Source organism: Sinocyclocheilus grahami, unplaced genomic scaffold (genome assembly GCF_001515645.1).
Source record: "Sinocyclocheilus grahami isolate Dianchi unplaced genomic scaffold, SAMN03320097.WGS_v1.1 scaffold41.1, whole genome shotgun sequence".
Classification (NCBI taxonomy): Eukaryota; Metazoa; Chordata; class Actinopteri; order Cypriniformes; family Cyprinidae; genus Sinocyclocheilus; species Sinocyclocheilus grahami.
The window spans coordinates 885397-909342 of record NW_015505220.1 but is presented as its reverse complement, the minus strand read 5'-3'; the positions used below and the strand labels follow the sequence as shown (position 1 = coordinate 909342).

Below are 23946 nucleotides of genomic sequence, written 5' to 3'. Positions count from 1 at the left end.
ATGAAAAAACGAGAAAAAGAGCTTTACAGTACAACGACGTGAGAGTGAATGAGAAGTGAGATGCTTGCAGGAGTCTGTCTGGATTTAAACTGTTATTGCTCAATCTGTTCTCCATATTTCCCAGCTGGCCCAGTAGCACGGATCCCCCCCCCCCCCCCCCCACACACACACCAAAACCACATCTGTTTCTTCTTCCATTCATTTCTCTGTCATTTGTATCAATTTTATGTGTTCGGAATTGCAACAGTACTCCCCTTATAATTTTTTTTTTTAGCATGGTAACTATAGTTTCCACAAAAATATCATGGCTACTAGAGTCCTTAGTGATGTTTGATATGGGACTTAAGTGCACCATTTGTGCTACAGACATGAATGACACCTTAAATTGTGTATTACTTTACACAAAGTGATCCGGCATTTGGTATTCACTTGGTGCGTGATAAAATTGGTGGAAAAAATCCAATAGATTTACATTGAGCTATATCTAGAGATCAGAATATTTTCAGGGTGTACGTTGTATTACTTGGATCAGTAAGTAACCACCTAAAAACCATGCAAAATGTAGATGTTGTTGCTACTTGGGGGAAAAAGAAAATATAAATTTTAATTAATTAGTCAATTTTTTTTATCATAACTAATTTTAAGGCTAATATTAAACATTTATATTTTAGCTCTGCTATTTTGGTATATATGATTTTATAGGCATTTTTTCTGATTTATTTATTTATTATTTTTATAAACAGTTATTGTAGCTATGGTACTTTGCTAAAAATATGATTAACATTTAATTTCTTTTTTAAAATGTATTTATTTATGTATTCATGTATTTATTTTTTTATTACTAATTTAATGGCTAATATTATATTTATGTTTGAGTTATGTTATGGTATTTTGCAAGAAACTAATTACAATTATATTTTCATTTAATTATTTAATAACTAATTTGCTTATCAAGTTTATTTACTGTCTGTCTGTTTGTTTATTTATTTATTGCTATGTATTGCCAATCAAACAGTTGTATTATAGATATGTTGTAGTATTTTGCTAGAATCCATGATTACTATTTAATTATTTTATGTTAATTGATTATTTTTTATGACAAGTGCTATGGCTAAAATCAATGCTGTTGCAGTTATGCTATGGTATTTGGTACAATAAATTGTGGTTACCATAGTAAATCAGTGTGTTTTTCACCCAGCTGTAGTTAATAATTCCTGGTGTGTTTGAGGTGGAGGATCTCAGAGGTGAGAGACTGTCTTGCGCTAATGAAGGTCTCACTGACCTCTTTTACTGCATTAGCATCAGATCAATAACTGAAGAACGTTTAGCGCCCACTGTTCCGATACATTTATCAAAGAGCACACATTCCTTCATCAGCAAAGCCTCAATGTCAGAACGCAGAACAACATGTTGCTGCTCGGGGCTGCGCTGTGTGAAAGTGCCATCAGAACGGCTGTAAATCTGCCCACTTTTGGGCCATATTTAATGTCACTGGGTACTTTTATTGTGTGTCCCAGGGCAAATACACATCCTGAAGGGCTAGTGTCAAAGTGTATGATCCATTTGTGTAGTTCCAGGCGCCAGACGTGAAAAAACGGGCCAAAATGATGGATACCCTCATATGGGCAAATTCAGGCATAATGAAGTGCTGTAATACAAACATTTACATCTCGGAGAGGTGGAGGGTGTCCGACTAGGAACGACAGATGAGACGAGAAGGAAAAGGGGAGGTGTGCGTGAGAGAGCTACATCCTTGTGAAAGCCATGTCATGTAAAATCAATACGCCCGATCAATGCTTTATTAACAAGCCGACATCTTACTTTGGATTCCTGCACGCTACTTTGTCTTCAGCCATGCAAGATGGCATGTCAAATAGCATCACCGCTGTCACACGATGACACGCATACGTGTGTGCCAAAACACAAGCGCTGTCTTGATATTGATCAGATCAAATTGATTGGTTTGCCATCCCTACTACACTTAGATGTAATTGTAGCACTTCATCATAAAGTCACCCAATTATTTCCAGGAAGTTCCTGTCTAATATGCTCATCTTCTCCTCTCAGGCTGTCATCTCTCATTCTCTGCTTTAGTTCTTTAGTTGTTTCTCCCCGTTTCCGTCAGAGTTCAGCGGCGAACAGCGTGCTGACTAAGGGGAACAGACAGATTTGATCTCTCAAAAAGGAAAAGCGCATTGATTCATACGGCCTCATCACTGACAATGACATCTACATTCATGTCTGATAATATTTTTATGCTGATGTTCTGCTTGCTTTCCTCTTGTGATCTTTTTTTCCTTCTGTGTCATTTTTTATGTCCATTCTAATATAGCCACAACCAATGGTATGCATTTGGGGGCGGGGCTATCTGTATGTCTGGCCAATGGCAGATTAGTGTTCAGGAAACCTGTTTGAAATCAGTCACTATTATTTGTGCATTTCTGTTTGTTGATGTTAGTGACAGAAATTACACACATTTATGGTCAAGTTTATGTTATGGAAGAGGGTACATTAAATCATATATCTACATTAAGTCATATATTTAATTCTTTTCCCCCTCATCTGGTCCAGTTATGTCATTTTGATTAAACGTTAGGTCAAAAAAAAAAAAAAAAAAAGAAAAATATGCAGAGATGAGTTATTCACTATAAGATCTATAATATGAATTTAGACATTTTCAGAAAATGTCATGTTAACTTTAAAAACCAGCTGCATTGCAACAACTTGACAACCATCGAAACAATCATAGCATTGTGTTGACAGTTTTTGCATGGGCAAATACTACTCACTATTAATTTAAAAATATTTTATGCAAAAAAAAAGACGCCCTAGAGTGACACATTTGTTGAAAATAATTTCCCATGCTTAAAGTCTAGTGTGACCGCAATAGACCTCCATGCACTCTTCTAAAGCTTGTTAAACACAATGCATGCGGTAGTAGGAAGTTGAGATTATGATTCATGCACTTGTATACGGAGCAGCTCTGTCTGATTTATAACCTGAGCACTTCATACTCAAAATTCCAATTTGAGAGGGAGGGAACATGTGTGTGTGCGGCATGTGTGAGTGTGAAAGAAAAGATTAATTACTATTTGTGGCCAGCAATTTCATGAGGCCAGCCCCGGCACAGCTGTGAAATGATAGCGCCCTACATCAGTTTGTAGTCAACCATTCACAGATTATTAAAGCTCCATAAGATGAAGTGTTCCTCCTGCCTGCTTTGCTTTAGCGCACGATGGCGGAGAGAGTGCGAGAAAGAGGGATAAATCTGAAGGGGTGCAATAGCCAGACATATGTCATCATCGCCCGTTGCCCATAAATCCAGTGGGTGCTTCAGGAAGCAGGACTGATGCAGACTTCACAGAGTTGACAGTCGCAATCGAGCGTGTGTGTGTGAGTTTGTACGAGCGAGCCGGTTTCATTCATAATGTATCAGCTAACTCCTTCAAATTTATCTGATCAATTATAGGCCTCGTTCTTTCAAATAGGAGCGGTGATAGATGTGGCTCTGACGGAGTATTGCACAGCACGTTATTACCTTTTATTCAAATGCTCATACCTATCTGGAATAAAATGCATGATGGGTGCATACATTCTCAAGAGTGAATGTAATAATATTTATGATGAAAACACAAATCTATTCATTTGTTTTGCCTGCGCTGGATGCTAATGGATGGCGTTTTCTTGTTTTGCGGTTTAGCTTTGAATGAACCAACTATTGACTACGGCTTCCAGAGACTGCAGAAGGTCATTCCCAGACATCCAGGTGATCCGGAGAGGTTGCCCAAGGTTAGTGATTCTGTGTGTGTGTGTGTGTGTGTGTGAAAGAGCTATTTATCATAGAAATGTCAAAACGGGAAACAATTCACTGGCTAGATGAGCAAGTGCATGCAATCGCTTTTGGCAAGTCATCACTATGCAATCCGGCGTGTTTGGATTCCGCCGGAATCGTGCAAACTTTCGGCACGTCGAAATGGTTCAATTAAGTATTTTTCCACTCCAGTAGGCTGTGGCGATTGTAATCTAAGCAGAGGCCTTTTTCAGATTTGTGATTATTTTGGTCTTGTTTTCCTTTCATTTTCCAAAGCTAGATCCAGTTTAATCTTTTGTTTACAGAGCTTTCCGTTAAAAGTCCTTGTCTTAGCAGGTTAATAAATTAGTTCTGCGCACGTTAATATGGGCAAGCCCTCTCTCTGGGCTTTTTAGCTTCATTTATTTATTTTCCCCCCACTTAAATTCCACAAACCATGCAGTTTGCCTGCAGTTCCCATGTGGTTGACACGTATCACAGTTCTGTTGTTTTGATGTGTGACATGAAAGACAAAGCATGCCTGTTGGACCTTTTCTATTTCCTATTCTTTGATTCGTCCCTCCTTTTTTTTTGCTCATTTAGCTTTGATAGGATCTATGACTTGTGCCCGGCTAATAGAAAACGTGCTAATTTCCCATCTGAGAGTGGCGCGGCGCCAAGGGCTTTTCTTAATAATATGTTAAGAGATTATTCTGTACCCTGTTCGTGGGTGCTCGGCGAGAGCTGACCACCATGGAGGCCTAATAACAGATATTATACAAATATCTATTAAAGCCCAGCATGGGAACAGCCGCTATCATTAACTTCCGCTGAACAGCTCTGGAATGGCGTTGTCTCAGCGCTAGTGTCCCGCAGATATGCACCAAACTAAGAACCCATAAGACTTTGCCCTGCGCCACATGATGTGTTTCAATTACACTTGGCTCTCTGTCTCTGTGGAGGCCAATATCTGGACAGGAAATCTCATTCCAGTAAATGCTTTAAACTATCCATTATCCAAAAAAAAAACATTAAAGCCATTCTGCTTGAGCATTTCTGAAGCTGGAAAGAAATATATTTATTTATGTATTTATGTATTTATTTATTTAATTTTATTATTACTGTTATACTTCATAGATTGTATTATATTAAAATAAGAAAAATACAATAGCATGCAATTAAAAAAAGATGGAAATGTTTTTTTCCCCTTGATGTCCATGCAATTTCACACATCTCAATTTATTTGTATATTTTATCATATCAAAAGAAGAAGATTCAACAGCAAGAATAAAAAAAAAAGTGACTGATATGGCATTTTTTCTTAAGTGCATGTGATTACATGCCCCGATTTTTTAAAATACTTTTATCATTATTATTATTATTTGTATATTATATTAAAAGAAGAAAAACACAACAGCATCAATAACAAAAAATTAATGGAAATGGCTTTTTTCTTTACTCAAGTGCATGCAATTTCACTCATCTCTAATTCAGGTAAACCCTGTGCACAGGGCCATCACACCAGAGCAGTTCCAATAAACAACATAAATATTTGATTTTGGCTTCTAATGGACCCAAATGTGAGTTCAGCAGCATGTAAATGAAAGTGCCAAGTGATTCATCATAGTTACCGCAGCCGTCTGCACCTCTATCGTGTTCGAGGGTCACAGCCAGCTCCACGCAAAGCAGCAATTGACCCTTACACATATTCTCAATAAGAGGCAGAGCGTCTGGGAGGAGCGGCTGCATTCGATGTTACGGGCGGGAGACAGACCATCGTAATAAGAGGTTTCGGGGGGAGGGATGTACACAGTGTGTTAGCAATAAGGTAAAGCCGTCACACTCGTGCTCGCCTGCTCGACTCCGCTGTAGAGTTGATAATACACCCCTGATATCGATTCCTGGATTTTTTTTTTTTTTTCCTTTTCCTTTCCCTTTTCCTTCCTTCTTTTCAGGCAGGGCTCTACAATGCACAAGGTCTGATGGGGGATCTTAGCCCGACAGAAAGCCGATATGGCGTGCATGTATTGCTTTGGACATGCAACTACTAACTATTAACATTAAATCTCAAGTATTTCTCAATTGTTTTACTTTTTATAGTACCAATACTTTAGACATCCCTAACATATTCATACTACGAGTTGCCCGGAACTGCAGTTTACCTCCCTAATTTTAGATCAAATCAAAATTTGCTGCTCGATCCAAGGGGAGGGGCGTCCAATGAACGCGTTTATATACGAAGATGGCGAGAGAGAGTAAAAAGCAATATGTGAAGTCACTCATGTGATAAGGCAGGAGATTGCTAAAGGGACCTTTCAATCCTCTTTCTTTTAAGTCCTTGTTTGAAATCAGTGTCATTCATTTGTCTCGATATAAGGCTGAGACAAACACTGGAATGAAAATCTGATCAGGCTCCATACGTTCGCTTACGTGCCATCAAATAATCTTTATTGCGAATCATATAGTGGTAACCTGTCGGCTGTAGACTCGCATTCATTAGTTCCATTAGCCTCTTTGCATCCTGTTTCAGCTGGCAAACACCAATCTATTCCGCTTCCCGTTCAATCTAATATCCAAGAAAAAATTATTAGAAATGCATTCATGTTGAGCAATTACCCATGCATTAAAATTCATCTTCTCTCTCTTGGCTTTTGCGAGGTAGCTACACGTATCGGACCCGCACTTCTCAATGTATTCATCACCTCAGGCAAGAACTAACAGAATAATTGCTTTACACTTTTATAATGACATTAGCACCTCCAGCCCCTCACCTCACTTAGTTTCTTTAACAGTGGTGATATATACCACTCACGATATTCAAGAGTGATAATAACAAGTTTTCCATTTAAACGATTCTCATCCACCGGCGGAACAATGAGCTCTTGTAATAATATGCTTTCGCATTTGTCACGAAACAAGCCCTGGGATCGTTTCGGGCTTAAATAGTTCCCGGTCTAACCTGGAATCTCGTCTCGATGTTGAAAAAGAAGAGGAGTCAATTACACTTAACGCCGCCGCTCTGAAATTTACATGGAAATGCTTTTCGAACACCGCTCACCGCTAATCATATTCTCAGCGTGAGGCCGCGAGGATGAGAGAGGCATGCTGGAACAAAACAAACTCATTCACAGTCTCCTCCGCCGATTGGCCGACGTGTTCACCACGCATAGGCTCCCACTTCAACGCGCGCTGCTAAATCTGGTTCATTAGGAAACGCACCTCATGGCAAATGACAGATTAGAGTTGAGGGTATGCGTCGTTTGCATAAACTATCCTTACGCCTCCTCCTCTTGGCCGCCATATGGACGAGAAGTTCAAGTAGGTGTTGGCCGGGGCGAGGTTTCGGCGACGTTAATTGCGATAATCGTCGGGTGAAATTGGGAGGCATGTAAGACGTCTTGTGTTATGATGACTGAGGTGATGAGTAATTATTAGCGGCTCAGAAAAACACTTAATCTTGCTTAGAGAGAGTCGAGAGCTGGACTAGGACAGCTGGGCCTTTCATTGACACTACCTGCTGAATGACAAGTGTAATTCTTTATTTGTATGCAAACTAGACACATGCAACATGAAACACAGCCCCCAATTTCAGAAGTAAATGCCCATTTGAAGAAGCAGTCATCTGGTTAGGCTCAGGTTTGGAGTGCGTCTCTATAAAATGCACAGGCCTGTGATTAATCTTGATAAATAAGGATCCAACATGGCGCTTGTGCATGGGAATGAAATAGCCATCGAGCCATGATGAAGGCGCTCCGCGCTTCGCACCCGTAAGGACAACACCGTGAATGTGGTTACACTCAAACTCGACCTGCAAATCGATAAAAAGCAAGTCAGCAAGTTCAAGACATGCTAAAATGCGACAACAATATAATGTAAATTCCCAAAAAGTAGCTCTTGGAAGAGGAAAATAAGCGGCAACCTGTGCGAAACGCTTTGGAGTGCCTGCTGCACACACTTCGTTGGCAGCTTAGGTGTGATTTTTGAAGGGAAAATAAGCGGCAACCTGTGCGAAACGCTTTGGAGTGCCTGCTGCACACACTTCGTTGGCAGCTTAGGTGTGATTTTTGAAGGGAAAATAAGCGGCAGGTTAATCCTTGTTGTGTTATAAGTCGGGGAAAAGCTTGCAGACGGGGATAAGCGAGAGTTTCCAGCGTCCGTGTCCCAGGGCACAGCCTCTCAGCCCGCTCTGGAGAGGAAGTCGTTTATGAAGTCCTTTACAACAGCCAGAGAAAGAGGGTTAATTGAAAAATTTCCTAATGTCATTATGAAAGAACTAGATTAACCCGAGCTAATTCACTTTATTGTCTTGAAGAAAGAGGAATGGGCATTGAACTCCTCTGCAAATTTGGGGCATGAATTAGGGGTGAGATGTTGTCTTTGAGGACTCTGCCAGTTTAATTAAGATATGGAAAATGACTCATTGTTCTTCTGAGCTAAAGTGCATGGAATTAGCAGGCGAACGCGGCGTCTGTGTTTGAGTCGGTGCGACATGCTAGTGTTTGTTTGTTTAATACCCACAAGGCCACGTCGTTGAAACGCAAGTCTTTATGTTGACTCATTTAGCTTAAGTTACACACCACTTCACTAGTCTAACTAAGTCAAATGAAATGTGACTAAGAAATAAAAGAATGCATTTGATAATATATAATTAAAAACGTTTTATTTCCGCTCGTCAGCTTGTGTATTTTTTCCCAACCAGAGATAAAGAGCTTATAATTTACCCAAACCCACATGCACTCTTATTGTTCATGTGCAGTGTACTGGCTGATGGTGTTTATACGTCTTTATGACGTATAAACTGATAAACTTTATGATTATGTTGCATTCTGGTTGTATATTGCAGGAGGTGTTGCTAAAGAGAGCGGCTGACCTTGTGGAAGCGCTGTACGGGATGCCACACAACAACCAGGTACAAACTCAAGCTAATGAAGCACATTTTCTCTTCCTTTGCACGGTGGATGTAATTAAATCAGCATTGGTCTCCTTTTGCTACATTCCTGTATGTTTCAAAGCTAGCTGGGAGCCTTTGTACTGTAGCCGGGTGAAAGCTTGTTTTTTTTTTCTTTTCTTCTGCTTTTTCACAATTTAATTCCTGGCTACGGCTCTTGGTGCAAAGTGACGAGTTAATCACTCAAAACACATGCGCACAGCCATATACAGGCTTATTTAAATGGGAGGATAACCTTGAACTTGACCCTAAAAGGTGCACTTCTGGAATATATTCTACCGAGTGGTCCAGCTATGCTTGAGAGGTCTAATACATATTCAGAAGAAATGATCCATTACATTATTTTCCCCCAGTCGAGTAGCACAGAGGTGAAGACACTGCAATCCAACTACAGCGAAACAAATGCAAACGTCCTGTCATTTATGTTTACCTACAGACAGAAAATCCATATTTATATGTGTGTGTGAGTCTGTCTGTATAGTAAAAATGCAATTTATATAGATATATGGTTATATATATATTATTATTTTTTTTTATATATATATATATATATATATATAAATGTTTTACATACATTTACACAAGTATTTTAGAAATTATGCCTATTGAGTTCAGATCTCTGGCCTCAAGTTCTTATAAAAACAAACCGATAACTCTCCTTTCTCTGTTTCTGTGTGGTAGGAGATCATCCTGAAGAGGGCCGCAGATATTGCAGAGGCTCTGTACAGCGTCCCACGTAACCACAACCAGATCCCGTCCCTTGCCAACACGGCTTCTCACGGTGGAATGATGGGAGTCAACTCTTTCGGCGGTCAGCTCGCCGTCAACGTCTCAGAGACCTCACAAGGTATGTGGCATGAAGATTAGCATGTAGATTACAATGAACCCTGCGGTTAAAAGCTTAAACCAGACTAAGGTGGTTTACTGGCCAAACTGGAGGCTTGTCAGTGTAAGAGATAATTACCAAAGCCCCTCCAGACAGCCTAACCACTAACCACTTTAGTTGTTCATCTGCGAATATCAAAATGAGTTATACACATTTCTATAAAAATGCTTGCAACGATTAGTGAATATTAGCGAGCTGCTAGCAGCATGAATCATGGCACAGGCCGGCTGCAGCGTTATCTTTCCTGGCTGTGTATAGCATAGATCCCAGGAGGTGCCTGACCCTGTCCCCATCTCTCCGCTGCCAGCCTGCCAGAACACGCAGCGCTATCTCACACACTGCATTTAGCCAGTGTACTGATAATAGGTTTACACCTGTTCCATTGTTGCCTCCACTCAGGTCAGGACAGGGAAAAATCACACTGGAATACATGCTGGGACGCTGAATATCCTCCTTACATACATGGAGGTGAATTTAACGCACAGCTGTGTGGACCGGCCACGTTAACACATTGGGCCATACTCATGAAACCCAAGTAAAATGCATTACTGTGCAAACCGTATGGGGGGGGGATTGTCTAGGCATGGCATGACTGTAGGAACTGTTTTCAAAGAATTGTTTAATTTATTTACATTTGATATATATGTATGTACTAATAAATAGTCTAAAAATAACATTTGAAACTGATGATGGCACCTACCTCAAGAATTATATAGATTCCGAACACTGTGGCAGATTTTGACCGATGTCTTTCCGTCCGCAGTGGGCTACAGTCGCAACACGAGCAGTGTGTCGCCTCGTGGTTACGTGCCCAGCAGCACCCCACAGCAGTCCAACTACAACACCGTCAGCAACAGCATGAATGGTTATGGCAACACGGGAATGCCCAACCTGGGTGTGCCCAGCTCACCGGGCTTCTTGAACGGCTCCTCGGCAAACTCTCCCTACGGCAGTAAGTATCAAGGTAATGACGAGCCCCCCCGCTCTCTCTGTCCCCCACCTGTGCTTCCCTTTCCTTTTGACACTCCTCTGTTGTTGTTCTGTTGGTTGTTTGTTGGTTTGTTTTGTTACCTTTTGGGAATGTGTGCTACTGGATAAAAGGAGGGGTGACTCTGGAGGCTGAACAACCGAGACATTTAACAAATCCGACCAATCAAAGCAGCTGTTGAAAAGCAATTGCAATTATAAAGCAGGCCACCAAAACAGCACCCAAAATCTCTAAAAAAATTAAAATAAAAAAAAATGTTTTCGGCAAAATGACCCAGTCAGAGTCGATAAGAACGCCTATTATCCAGAAAGTGGCCAAGGCAGGACATCTCATATCCCATTCCAACTCCATTTACCTGATGATTTGCTTGTTTGTTTTGGTCCCCCCAAAAAAGACCCGCAACCCAAATTTCCCCCATATCCTCATGACCATTTCTCCCTGATTTGTTTTCATTCCATGAATATGATTTGAAAAAGAGGCGAGGCCCGGCTCTCTTGACTCTTCGTCTGTAAGAAGTGAACTCTCTCTGAGTGGTGACTATGTCTGCTTTGTTGCAGTAGTTCCGTCGAGCCCTACCATGGCAGCCTCTTCGGTCAGCCTCTCTTCAAACTGTAGCAGTACACACGGCATTTTCTCATTCTCACCTGCCAATGTCATCTCTGCAGTGAAACAAAAAAGCGCCTTTGCTCCAGTTGTCAGGCCCCAAGCATCTCCACCTCCTTCTTGCACCAGTGCAAATGGCAATGGACTTCAAGGTGAGAGCCGACTCCCTGCTTTTAGAACGCCCCGCTGTTGCCTCACCTGTTGGGTCGCATTATTGCACTCTGGTACCCAGACGCCACCCATCCGCCATCCCCGCAGCCGCTTAACGAACACGGCCTCCCGCCCGCATCAATTATGCATTAGCTCGTGGATGGGCGGATGGATGGACGGATGAGTGGTCGGATAAGTGCAAGAACGCATTATGCATGCGGGCATGTAGAATGCATGTACATGTGTGGGTGTGTTTACTGATTTATTTATCTTTCATTAATGATTGAGCAAAGTTAAGTGTCTCGTGAGGTTTCGTACTCGAGTGGCTGGGAACGCTGTAATTCGGTAACATCTTGCGCAAACGAAATCGACGCTGCCGCTCCATGAGTCACCGGCTCTTTCGCATTCAAACTGAGCTCGACGTACGTCTCCATGTTCTCTTTACATTGGCGGTAGGCGGCCCCCTCATCCTCGAGTTAAAAATTAATATTTCTTGCAAAAGTAGCGCAAACAACGGATCCGAAAGGGCAGAAATGTTAACGCTTCACCGTCGTCGATCATCCGATGTCGAATAACATCGCCAGAGAGGAACTTAACAGCAGAAGAAGTGATTATAACCCAGGTTGAATGTGATTATAAGAAGAAAGAGCGAGAGGGAAGGAGCTCACTGTATTCTCGGCAGGGCGGCATCGTTCGGCAAATTAAAGACTTACTCTGGCTGTTTAGTGCGCTCGTATTTGCTCTCCGTCAAGGCCCAGTTGTTTGCTTTGAAAACATGTTTTAGCCATAGCGTGTGCAAGCGAGATTAATAATGTTAGACCTAATGAACTGAGAAATTAAAGTTCATGCCGCTACATGCATCTACTTATTAATATGTGGTTTGCAGAAATTAATGAGGAATGCCACAACATCAGATGCCTTGGCAAACTTAAAAGCACTCCAAGCATGACTCTACAAATAAGTTGAAAGTGGCAAAAGAGCTTTCCTCCCGTTTGCCCTCCCTGGCACTTCACTAAACACCTAATTGTGGAAATGAGCGAGTGCATCAATCTCCACGTTCGGGGTGGGCGTGCGACGACCTAGTCCGGCCTTCTTTAGATGTCATGATAAGGAGAGACTGGGGGGGGGAGAAATACAGGCTGACAGAAGAATGCAAATGGTTTTCCAGCATCCACTCGGCTCCGGTAATGGCAGGAGGGAGCGAGGCGAAGATTTCAATTTGGGCAAAGCCGAGGGGTGTCTGGTTGCTGACTGAGGAGGGGAGACCGCGGGTCTACGTGACGTTAGCAGAAGTGACCGTGTTGTTTCTCGGCTGTCAGCAGGGACCCTCTCCTGGGAGTCTGGCCCACTGTTTGCCATTAACAAAACGCTAAGAGAAATATCACACATGTGGGAGCCAGGATGCTTTCTCCTCAAAATGTCAGAAAGCTCCTCTTTCAAAAAGTGAAGTCCTTCCAGCACGTCTTGTCGGTGAAGCACATTTCACTCAATCACTCCCAACCCTCCCCCGTCGGCCCCCGACAGCAACAGCCTCCATTTTACAAACATCCCCAGTGCCTTTCGAGTCGAGTATTTTGTGAAATGCGAGTGACATACTTACTGCTGTGTTCTTTTTTGTCTTCTGCGAGGCGTCTCGGGACCTCCCGTGCTAAAATTGTTTCTCTTTCTCTTGCAGCTATGTCCGGACTGGTGGTCCCACCCATGTAAATTGCACTCCCTTCCCTTGTAAAGCAGCCGTCTCCTCACCAGGATGAAGCATAGTACGTTATGCGGAGAATCCTCCTCAAAGTCGTCATTCGTCATGAAGTTAATCAGCAGCTAATTCTGTTATTCAGAGGAAAAAGACACTTTGCTTCAAAGAGTTTATTCGAAATTGACATGCAAGCGACTTCACAGTTTATTGACTGAATCTTGTCATATTTTCACGATCTCGAAGGGGGAAAAAAGAACAAAACGTACCTATTTTGTATAAACATTTCTGGTTTAATCTTGGCTGTGTCTAGTTCTTGCTATGTGTGGGAAGAAACATTGTGGATATGCCATTTGATGAAAACACTGATAAAAAAAAATAAAAATGTGTAAGAATGTTTCTCTTTCACCGATGTGCTGCCGCTGCACATCTTCATAATGTGAATTCATTTTCCTTTTTTATTATGATTTTTTGTTTATCGGTTTGCTTGTGTTTTTTTTATTTTATTTTTTTTTATTGTGGTAATAAAAAGGGGGCCAATATATACAGAGCCAATAAACTGGAAATAATATAAGATATATGATTTATAAATCAAAAAGAAAGGCAAGGAAGAGCGAACGGTGCGAGGAACCGGCAGAGGAGATCTTATCGTTCAGTTCGTTCGGTGGAAATGAACTTTGTAACTTATTGTAGGTAGAAGTTGTAACTTTGATATTGCAAAACAATTCTTATCTTGCCCTCAACAAGCACACTAACAGAGATGAAGCGCTACTGTCTGTTGGTTAAAAAAAAAAGAAAAAAAAAAGAAAGAAAATATTTCCACTGCTAAAGCTTCCTGTAAAGCGAGTGTGATCTGCAATGTTTTTCAACTTTTTGCTAGCACTGTATACTATTGCATTCTTAGGCTACTGTGAAGTCTGTTTCTTGTACCAGAAAGTTGTCCTTATACCTCTAGCTCCTTACTCCCTAATGTGTTTTGTATGTGGTTATACAATTGTAGACTTTTGTGATTTTGCCAAAGTTGTAGCTAAATATTTATACACTTGTCTTGAATTTTCCAGATTCACTTAAATATTTAGTACAGAGTTTTATTCCTACAGTTAGGAGTAAAATTGTCTTATACATTGCAACACTTTCACACACACATTTGCGGTCACTAAGGGAATTTTTTGTAACATATCGATTATAAATATTGTATTTATCTTTGAAATTTTGTATATTGCTTTCCATCATTTTCTTTGATCTCACGTGCATTGTTTTCCACGGTCGAAATCACGATGAAGGTTTAGCCAAGAATCATCGCCTGCATTCGATGATTTGTACCGATAGATTGTATCGTCCGCGCATTTCATTTGTAATTCAGACTTTTTTTATGCCATCAGACCTGTCCATTTTTGTTTGTTTGTTTGTTTGTTTATTTGCTATTTCGAGGAGCAGTCAAATCCATTGTTTATTTTTATATTAATTTTTAAGTTATCAAAAAAGTACTTTTTTGAAAGAAAACTGTTTGTTGTATAGTCAAATAAATTGTTTGTGTCACCTGGCTGTAATAATATTAGTAGATAAAGTGCATGTCAAGCCACCCCAGGGGGGGAAAAATCCAATTGTGGTTGTAAATTTTGTTTTTGTAGAATGTAAAAAGTCATTTTTACCTGCCACCATGACTTTGCCACATAACTGAACCATGTTTACAGGGATCAAGAAGGAAAAAAAAAAAAAAGGAAAGAAAAAATATCTGCAATGGAAATATACATCAGTTACTAATGTTTATTAAAATATGTCAGAAAAAAGCTCTGTCAAAGGCTTTCCAGTGAATCTCCTGAGAGGAACCTTTCTGCTGTTTTAATGACAAACGTACACCACAGTGAATCTCATTATTCCATTCAGATCAATGGTGTAAAAAGCACAAACATTTTTTACTAAAATAAAAAATAATTATTGTGACCCCTCATCTTTTTGGACTATTTTGTCAGTTTGTCTTTTTCAACATTAATTTTACCCTATTCCCTCAAGTAAAGCAGCATTCAAAGGGAATGAAAACAAATGAGAAGTTAGATTTTGTATCATATATGGACAACAAAGATGAAGATGTTCTATATTGTAAATGTCATTTTGTAAATAACTCATGACACCGTAGCATAGCCGAATCATATCACTTTTCTCTCTCAATGATATTGATTTTCCGAGTCGTGCCAAAATCCACAAATGAGACGCAGTGATTTTTTTTCCCTATCCAAGGCTTTCATTTTGAGCACTTTTTCTTTGCACTTCGGGCTTTGTAAATGTTGTAATGTTTAGCAGTGTGCTACTCTTTCTGTTTCAATCCAAAAGCGGATGTTTCCTCTTGGCAATCGGCACACAAGTTTCCTTTAGCTGCAGGAAGCAAAGGCAGCTGTAGACGGAACGAAATGATGAATGTACAATGTATTTGCTTTGTGATGGCTCAACAAAGCTCGGCCAAGTGGAGGAGCCGGTGAGGTCACCCTGAAAGTAAGAAAAACTCAAGGTTACGTGAAGTGCATTTGTGGATTTCATCATTTCTGCAATCTGGTTTTGTCTTTTAGTCTAATTAAGTACCCATACTCGGAAGATTTCACTAAACTCAAGCTCTGTAAGAACAAATGCCTTTTTTTCTGGCTCATGTATGGTTTATTTGAGTTGTTTTATGGCCACATTTCTACATTTGATTGTACAAAGTTGTTCATTTTACATACTATTTAATTAAAGTATTTCTTGTCTGTGACTAATTTCTCCCTGCGATCTTATTTTTGTCTTTTCTCGCTCTAAAATCAGCCATGCATTAAAAAATTTTAAACAGGGCACACATGCAAAAACAAAAACTAAATCTACAAATTTAAACTGTTCGAACAATTCAATATACAAAACAAAACTAAAACCATTTTCGTTTTTTAATCAGTGATTTTTAAGATCTATCTACTTGCAGTTCTGTAAAAGATGCATACAAACTTACATATGCTGTAAAAAAAAAAAAATAGTATAGAGCATTTTTTCCCTATATTCTCAATATGGATTTCCAGTCATGCTAATATTTAAAAAAAAAAAAAAAAAAAAAAAAATGTGTATGCCTTCATAATCTTTATTTAAAATGTAGTAACTTTTAGGCTGACTTCACGCCAACTGAAGTCAGAGTTAGGATGGTTTTCTAGCAGAATGTTGGTACTTCAGGAAACTGCCTGGTAAAGAAACACACATTTTGTAACTAACAACAGACTTTAGTGCAGCCTCTCGTACCTTATTGCTTAAATGCAATACTTTAACTGGGGGGAAAATGACACAAACATTTGATTAGCTGATTATAAACGTCAAGGCAAGGACAGAGACGAAAAACGCCAACAATTCACAAGAAAAAAAGTCAACCTGGTGCTCTGTCACATCTGATCGGTATAAATTGCCGAAAGTTATGAAGCAGAGCCGGTTAAGATGGCGGCCCCATCTCTCTCTCCGGCCTTGGCCTTGATGTGGCATTGGCTGAGACTCTTACGGCCGGGTGTTTTTGGGTGAGCCGATGACACGAGGCTTTCATCTTCCACTTCTGTGAATTCCTAGAAGAAATGACAGTCTCCAGGGGAGGGAGGCCCTCCTGGTCAACGCACTGATCCCTGAAGAACAACTGCCATTTCACGCCGGACACTCCATGCGCGCTGTTTTGGCCTCGCTCGATAGGAAGCCGGGACATATTTCTCTGCAATTCATTCAGACGGCAGACTTGTGACAACCGCAAAATGGAAAAAAGTCTCGGTTCCATCAACATTTAACAAGACATCATTAGTGGAGTAGGTGCACCTCTTCATCAACACATGATGTGAATTACAACCTGCAGAACCACATGGGGTTTGTCAGTCATGCATGCATCATTAGACGTAGCGCTCGCGGAGGGTGAACGCAGAGGACAGTGCCGGTGCTAACCTTGTTGAAGGTCATTAGTGAGCTGACTGTAGAATTGAGCTTCACTGTCTCTGTCTCATCAGGAAGCTGCTCCATAACTGATTCAACTGGATGCCTCGTTGAGCCCAGTGTTTGAAATGTAAGTTGAGCAATTACAGGCTAAAGGAGCCCAGTCAGATCTGATACCTACAGCAGCTAGCGCTGGGATTCGTGGCTGGATTTAACAGTCAAATGGGCCTTTTCAAGCCGTTTTGGAAGCTTTTGTGCAAATTGTCACCAAAACGGTAGAATAGCTGGTATCGGTTCAATTCTCTTTAGAAAGTCAACATGCTCATGTCTATTGACTTCAATAATCTGACATATTTACAAGTGATGAATAGGGATATTCAGCAAATAAAACACTGGATTTTATCTGTCAGGAAATGTAAAAAGTGGTCAGATGGTTGGATAAGTTTCTCAGAGGCTCCTCAAGTTATTACATGAAAAAAAAAACAGTTTCATTTCAAATAATGTGTTTTGATGAATCATTCATAATAAGGAACATGCATTAAGAAAGTAAATAGGGTAGGTTTTGATTTATTTTGCCAACTCCGCCTCTTTTATCATTTGAATTGCTTAGGAACATTAAACAGCCTACAACTTGGCTAATATTCATAAATGCAATAATTTATTGAATATTGGCATTATGTTTTTCTTGCCACCTTGCTATATGCCTAAGAACAACCTTTAAGAAATTATACTTTTATTTAGCAAGGACAGATTTAAGTGATCAAAAGTGACATTTATAACATTATAAATACAATAATATTCAGCAGCACAACCATTTGAACATTGAGAATAATATTAAATGCAGCAAATCAGCAACATTTCTGAAGGATCGTGTGACACTGAAGACTGGAGTAATGATGCTGAAAATTCAGCTTTGCATCACAGGAATACATTATATTTCAAAAGATATTCAAATAGAAAACAGTTGTTTTGAATTGTAACAATATTTCACGTCATAGTGATTAAATAAATACAGCTTTTCAAGCCAACATTCAAAGCTTGTCTTAACAAGTCAAAAAGAGTGCAAAACCGTGGTAAAATCTATTCAAAATTGTAAAAGTTTTAAACAGCACAAGTTAATGTGTCGCCACCGTAATTTGTTGCAGTCAAATCCATCACAGGGTACCTGGCAACTTTCAATCAGTTAATGCGGTCAAACGGCCAAGGTTATCACTTGTCTAAAAGAGGTGGCGGAACCCTTCATAGTTCATAGTCATGGTCGTCAATCCATACTCATCTGCACAGGCCTAGAAGAATAACCTCCCTGCTTTAAAACAACCACGTATCTTATCTGTCTTTCTGAGTGCCTCCGGATAGCAGGTCAGAAAATGTCAATTTCTCATCAAGACAACGGCGCTCGCCGCGTGTTTTCTTACTCACAATGTGGACAATTAAGGGGAGGCAGAGTCTCTGCATAACTGATTCGCAGGTTATTATGCGGCCGCCCGCTGGCATAGATCAGGGCTTTAGTCAGATAACAGGCCTGGCTGATAGCCACAGTGTCAATATGCCAAAGAAGAGCATTTGAATGTGATCCGTTGTGCCTATTTGCCTGGACCGGGTGATCTGTAGCCAGATAACTCGAGCGTCTACCTGCCGAGGACACTGCACGAGGCCTATCGGTGTCTCCTGCAATTAGCACAATGAACAAACTGGACAATAGTCTTTATACAGGCCCAGAGAATGAAATCGCCTGTTCTACCCTTAAATAGCTTCTTTTATCCGCCGAAGAAATTGCTTCAGAGAAAATCTAAATTATATCAGAGGTAATAAAACATCCCCCAATCAGATTAGGGATCGATTTTTGGTCGCCTGCCATTCGGGCAAACGTCCGCTGTTGGAGACGGCTGCTGCGACGCTGTACATGAGCATCTGTTTCTTTACTAGTATATCAATCTTGTATAACCAAATAAAACAACAAAAAAATGACCACAGTTACATTATAAATATATGAAGGAGCATTTATCATCCTCCAACGCCACTGAAAGTACCGCAAATGCAGATCCTACAGCGTACGTTGTGGGAATTCACTAATGTCCGATGTTTTGCTTCAACTACAGCCCGGAACGATGCAACTATAAGCTTTATGAAGTTAAAAATAATTATTCTGCACTCTATCACCAGCCATAAAGACATGAAGTCGGGTCCGCTGAAGCAATTACGGTGGGCAGCTGCCGAGCTGAAGAGTGCGTGACGCTGCCGTACTGTCCAGTCCTGCCACGTGTTTTTCCAGTATTAAATAAATGCAAGGACAGAACCTTCCACCCGTGTTCTGTTGCGTCTTCATCAAAGAGTGGCCCCTGATCGGCCCCTGCTCGGTCCTCACCTCACTCAATCACACAGAAAGCCTCTTTATTATGGTGGCCTAATGGCCATCCTCTGCCATAGATTTTAATGTGAGCATTAAATATTTATAAAACCTGAGTCAATAATCCTTCATAACCTCAGTCTGGTGGAGACGGCCACTCATTCATTTACTGCGGCCCGTGTGCTCTCAAATAAAGGCAAAGGTCACAAGGTCATGCAATCAAAACAAGGCAAGGCAGGCAGGCAACAAGCATCTGTGGTCATTATTATTATTAGGACAATTAGTTTTGCAGTCACAGCGATTTTGATCAAAGCATGAAGATATTGATCCATGACAATATGACGTTTTGCTTTTTAAACAATAAAAGGTGTCTAAAATGATGTGCTTAAAGGTTCTGTTTATTGGTACCATATTCTAATACAAAATCGCTATCTTCTCTGGAGTCCCATAATGCACTGCAACAAGTTCAGTTCAAAATAAAATAAAATAAACGTCAACAGTGGAAAAATGCAAAGTATAAATGAAAAAACACATTAATTTGTTTAATTTGATAAACTATGATTATCATTATCAAATCTTATGTTTTTCTCATTTTTATTTATTTATTTATTATATAATTTCAAAATGAATAAAACAGCTGTGATGGTAAAACCATACAGGAAGAAGTTAAATTAGTACTGTACTGTAAAAAAAAAATACTCAGCGTGAAAATCAGATGTTCATCCTCTATCTAGTACATACTGTATATATATATGTGTGTGTGTGTGTGAATGGATGGATTTTTGCTGCCTGTCCAAATCTAAAAAGGAATAAATTATTCTGTTATTCCTATTATTCAACTTTTACACAACTTTTAATCTCATTTGCATTTTACACACTCAAATATGGCACTTCAGGATTCCTTGCATCAGGCTTATCAATTATTACAATATTTTTTTTTATTATGCATTTTTTTTTTCTCTTTTTGCTTTAATTTCATTGAAAAGAATGGCCCAGACCGTATGTCTAATATCGAATTTTGTTTTCCATTAAAGAAAATCATAGGTTTGATGAACTACTCCTTCAAGTGTGTAGTTAAATATTTTTTCATAAATATTTTACTGAATTTAAACACAAAAATCTGGACATAAGTGTTTGAAAACTGCAGCCATGCTAGACAACTTAACGATAAAAAGCCCTTGACCTCTTGTGATCGTGTGATTCCCTGTTAGCGAACCCCAGTCAGCTTGTAAATTCCTGTCCTCTCAACTCTGTCTGCTGCTAATGTCTTATGAGTAACACCATGATGACACACGGTCAACTGCAGCAACACAACAGACCTTCATCTCGTCTCTTCCTTTCTTCTTCCCTCTTTTCTTTCAGACAGTGATAGCGCCGCCCTCACATTCCGGCTCCATGGCATAATCTTTGTTTTAGCAGGCCCAACTGTCAGTACCCATGGTGGTCTTCATGCCCATCGGAGGCAACTCTCACCCGGACACCCGACACCAGCTGCTCCTTCGGCCTACTGTAGACACAACGACTCTCTGATAACATCACACAACAACTCTCACAGCTTCAGACTGACCTCACTAAAATGCCGAAATCACTAATATGAGCGTAGTGAACGACTAAGACCTAAAAGAACATAAGCAGATGTGAAATTGGCAGGTTGTCTATGCATACACAAAGCACTATTTAATGAAAATCTTATTCATGTTTGTGCATGACTTGCCATGTGAAACATCATTTACTTAAAGATGCCGTATATAACAAAATTAAAAATGAACAAAAATCTATTATTCAGCAAATACATAATATGTCAGACATCAGTTTTCAAAACTGTCTCCTTATATTAACTCAATTTGCAACGGTAAACTTAAAAATAAATGTGTAAAATTTGAGGTGTCAGGTCCAATTTACGTCATTAGTCTTTGCGTGGCTATGTCACGTCTGTGGAGTGTTTGTAACTTGTTAGTTGCTAGAATTTTACATTTGTCTTCTTGGTGGCTTATTTAATCGATAAATCCAAAAGGCAATCATCGTTAACATCTGGAGAAGCTGTTGTCAAAATGAAGAAAGCTAACAGTGCGGAGAGTCTGCAGTCAAAAAGAGAACGCGGCAGAGGCTTGTGCTAAAACAAGAGTAAATATCGGCATGGCTTTTAATAAAGGCGGGCGTACACAGTGCGATTTTTGCTGTCGTACCAGCTCGCAGGCGATTTTTTTCTCTCTGGAGAAAATAACAGATGCTCGCTTGGTCGCGGCCTGTACCATGTGAGAAGAATTACGGTCGATCCGAGGTGTTACGAGCACCTCTCGTCCTCCCGATAATTTTCAAACATGTAAAAAAAAATCGGATGCTGTCGATTTAAATTTGTGACGTATGTGCGGTTGAACGAGACGATTTGGCGATCCATCTGAAGTTGACCAATCAGAAGATGACAAAAAACATATAGTCTATAATAATTTTAGTTTAATTATACAGTTCTATTTGTTATTCCGAATGTGCCAATTTGCTGTTCAGCTTTATGAATGAATATGCCTGTTGTATTTCCGGCAAAATGAGCAGAAACTCAGAAATGGCCTGTACTCCCTCGAGTTCTTTATGAAGAATTAATTTTTTATTTTTTTTGGATGTCACAAGCCGCCTGCCACAAAGAAAACTATTTAATCCTCAAACTACATATTTTTATGAATGGTGCAAAACGTAATGCTTAGGTCAGAGTTTGTAAAATCGTAGTAAATTCGTGTTGTGTGTGACTGCCTCCGTATGATTTTCAGATAAACTCAATCGTGACATGTGCCAGAGCTCACGACGTTCCGACCTTCAGAATCGCACCGTGTACGCCCGCCTTAAGAGGTGCTACAACTCCGAGATCTGAAGGGACTGAAGACTGATGCGGATATGACTTTTTAAATGCTGAACAGGTAAGACATTGCAGGCTCAGGTAGCTAGCTATCATTGGCGCACTTGTTTGCTTGATTCAGATCGAGCTTCCTTTGTTGTTGTTTTTGTCTCGTTTTGCTATGGTGAGAGAGAGCGCTTCCGAATCTGCTCTGTATTCAGACTGAGCAATCGTTAAGAGCTAAACGCCAGTAATATAATTTGTTTTAAAACATTTATGTATTTATTTGGTCAGAACAAAAGTGGCGGATATGTTGCTTAGTTGTTTAGATGACATTTTACGGATATATGCCTAGTAGGACGTATGTGGAGTAGATGTACAGTGACAGATTTGGTTTTGGGGAACGCAGAGCAGCACGTAAAAAATAACTCCACATGTAACTTGCAATGTTATGTTTCAAACACAGATGGCGATAGAGAGGCAAAAGTTATGTACTGCTGCTTTAATGAAAAAAGTCATGTTCGTGTAAAACTAATTACTAAGCAAATTTAATAAATGGAAAATTCACATAAACATGTACTCTTTTCATGCATTTCCAATAATTACTGATAATAAGCTAAGAAATACTAATACAACTAACTATAGATAGACTTAATTCATAAAAAAACACATTAAAACTATTTAAAAAATACTAATACATCTAATTAACATGATAGATGGACTTCATAGGTCAGCATATGAACCATTTTTTTTAAATGCAACTAATTAATATTATAGGTGGACTTCTTGGGTAAGGATATATATATATATATATATATGTTTAACAAAACATGTTAGAAAACAGAAAAAAAACTAAAAATTTGTACTACTAATACAATATTATAGAATAATAATTAGCAGTGCTAATTCAGATCAGACTATATAAACATAAATAACATTTTAGAAAAAAATTCTAATACTGCTTTATTAATTAATTAAATTAATTAATTAAATTAATATTTTATGTGGACAACATAGGTCATTTATTTTGTTTTATTTTTATTTATTTTAACAAAACATTAATATTATAGATGAACTTCAAGGGGGGAAAATAATTAAATGCTGCAAAAGTGCACAATATGGTACCTTGAATAAATTTGTATAATCTTCCATTAACAAATCTAATATTTGTGAATGGAAAGAGTCCGAACAGCATGGAATATTCACAATACTACAGGTCTTGTATTGCATCTTTGCATATGAAACAATAGTTTGCCAGTTCTGGTCTTGTTAAACAGATCTGCACACCTTCAGACGCTCTTGTCCTTCACAGCTGCAGCTGATTGATCTTCAGTGGTCTATAGTTGAGCGGGTCTCGTGGATAATTGGATGGATGATATGATTCATTAGGTTAATCAATTGAGCAATCGTTCTGTAAATCACTGGGGCTCGTGATTCATTGCGATCGATTCCTTGACAAACACCAGCTTTGATAGATAAAAAAGAAATAAAAGACACCTTTTCACACCCCTCACATACGCTGTAATGAAAACATTTATATAATCACCGCAGCGGTGTGAAAGGTTGACTTGTTACTTTCAAAGGTGATGGGGTTATTGTGAGCTAACATGTTCAATTCGCTCAAACTAAAATCTGAGAAATCTCCAGTGTAGATAACAACTTATGTAAAATCATTTCTGAAGACTTTGTATTTTCATGGCCTAAATATTGTTATTCACATTTGAAAAGAGGCTGTTTTCAAACCACAGTATAACTTGTAATACTGTTAGGACAAATACTTTTTGTAAGCAACATAAAATATG

General features: G+C 39.4%; 1 protein-coding gene across 8 annotated transcripts in view; it reads left to right on the top strand.

Annotated features, from left to right (window-relative positions):
- The window catches only part of LOC107582179 (transcription factor COE3), a 97913-nt gene extending 83140 nt beyond the window's left edge, over positions 1-14773 (top strand). For 2 of the 8 annotated variants that reach the window (XM_016267920.1, XM_016267918.1), the window contains exons 11-17: positions 3701-3789; positions 8634-8699; positions 9420-9585; positions 10024-10092; positions 10388-10588; positions 11170-11367; positions 13041-14773. In XM_016267920.1, the coding sequence (XP_016123406.1) occupies positions 3701-3789; positions 8634-8699; positions 9420-9585; positions 10024-10092; positions 10388-10588; positions 11170-11367; positions 13041-13072 (821 nt within the window). In that variant the 3' untranslated portion in view covers positions 13073-14773. The remainder of the gene's footprint in view (positions 1-3700; positions 3790-8633; positions 8700-9419; positions 9586-10023; positions 10093-10387; positions 10589-11169; positions 11368-13040) is intronic. The other 6 variants (XM_016267925.1, XM_016267924.1, XM_016267923.1 and 3 more) reach the window with 4 other exon arrangements.
- Positions 14774-23946: the final 9173 nt, after the last annotated feature.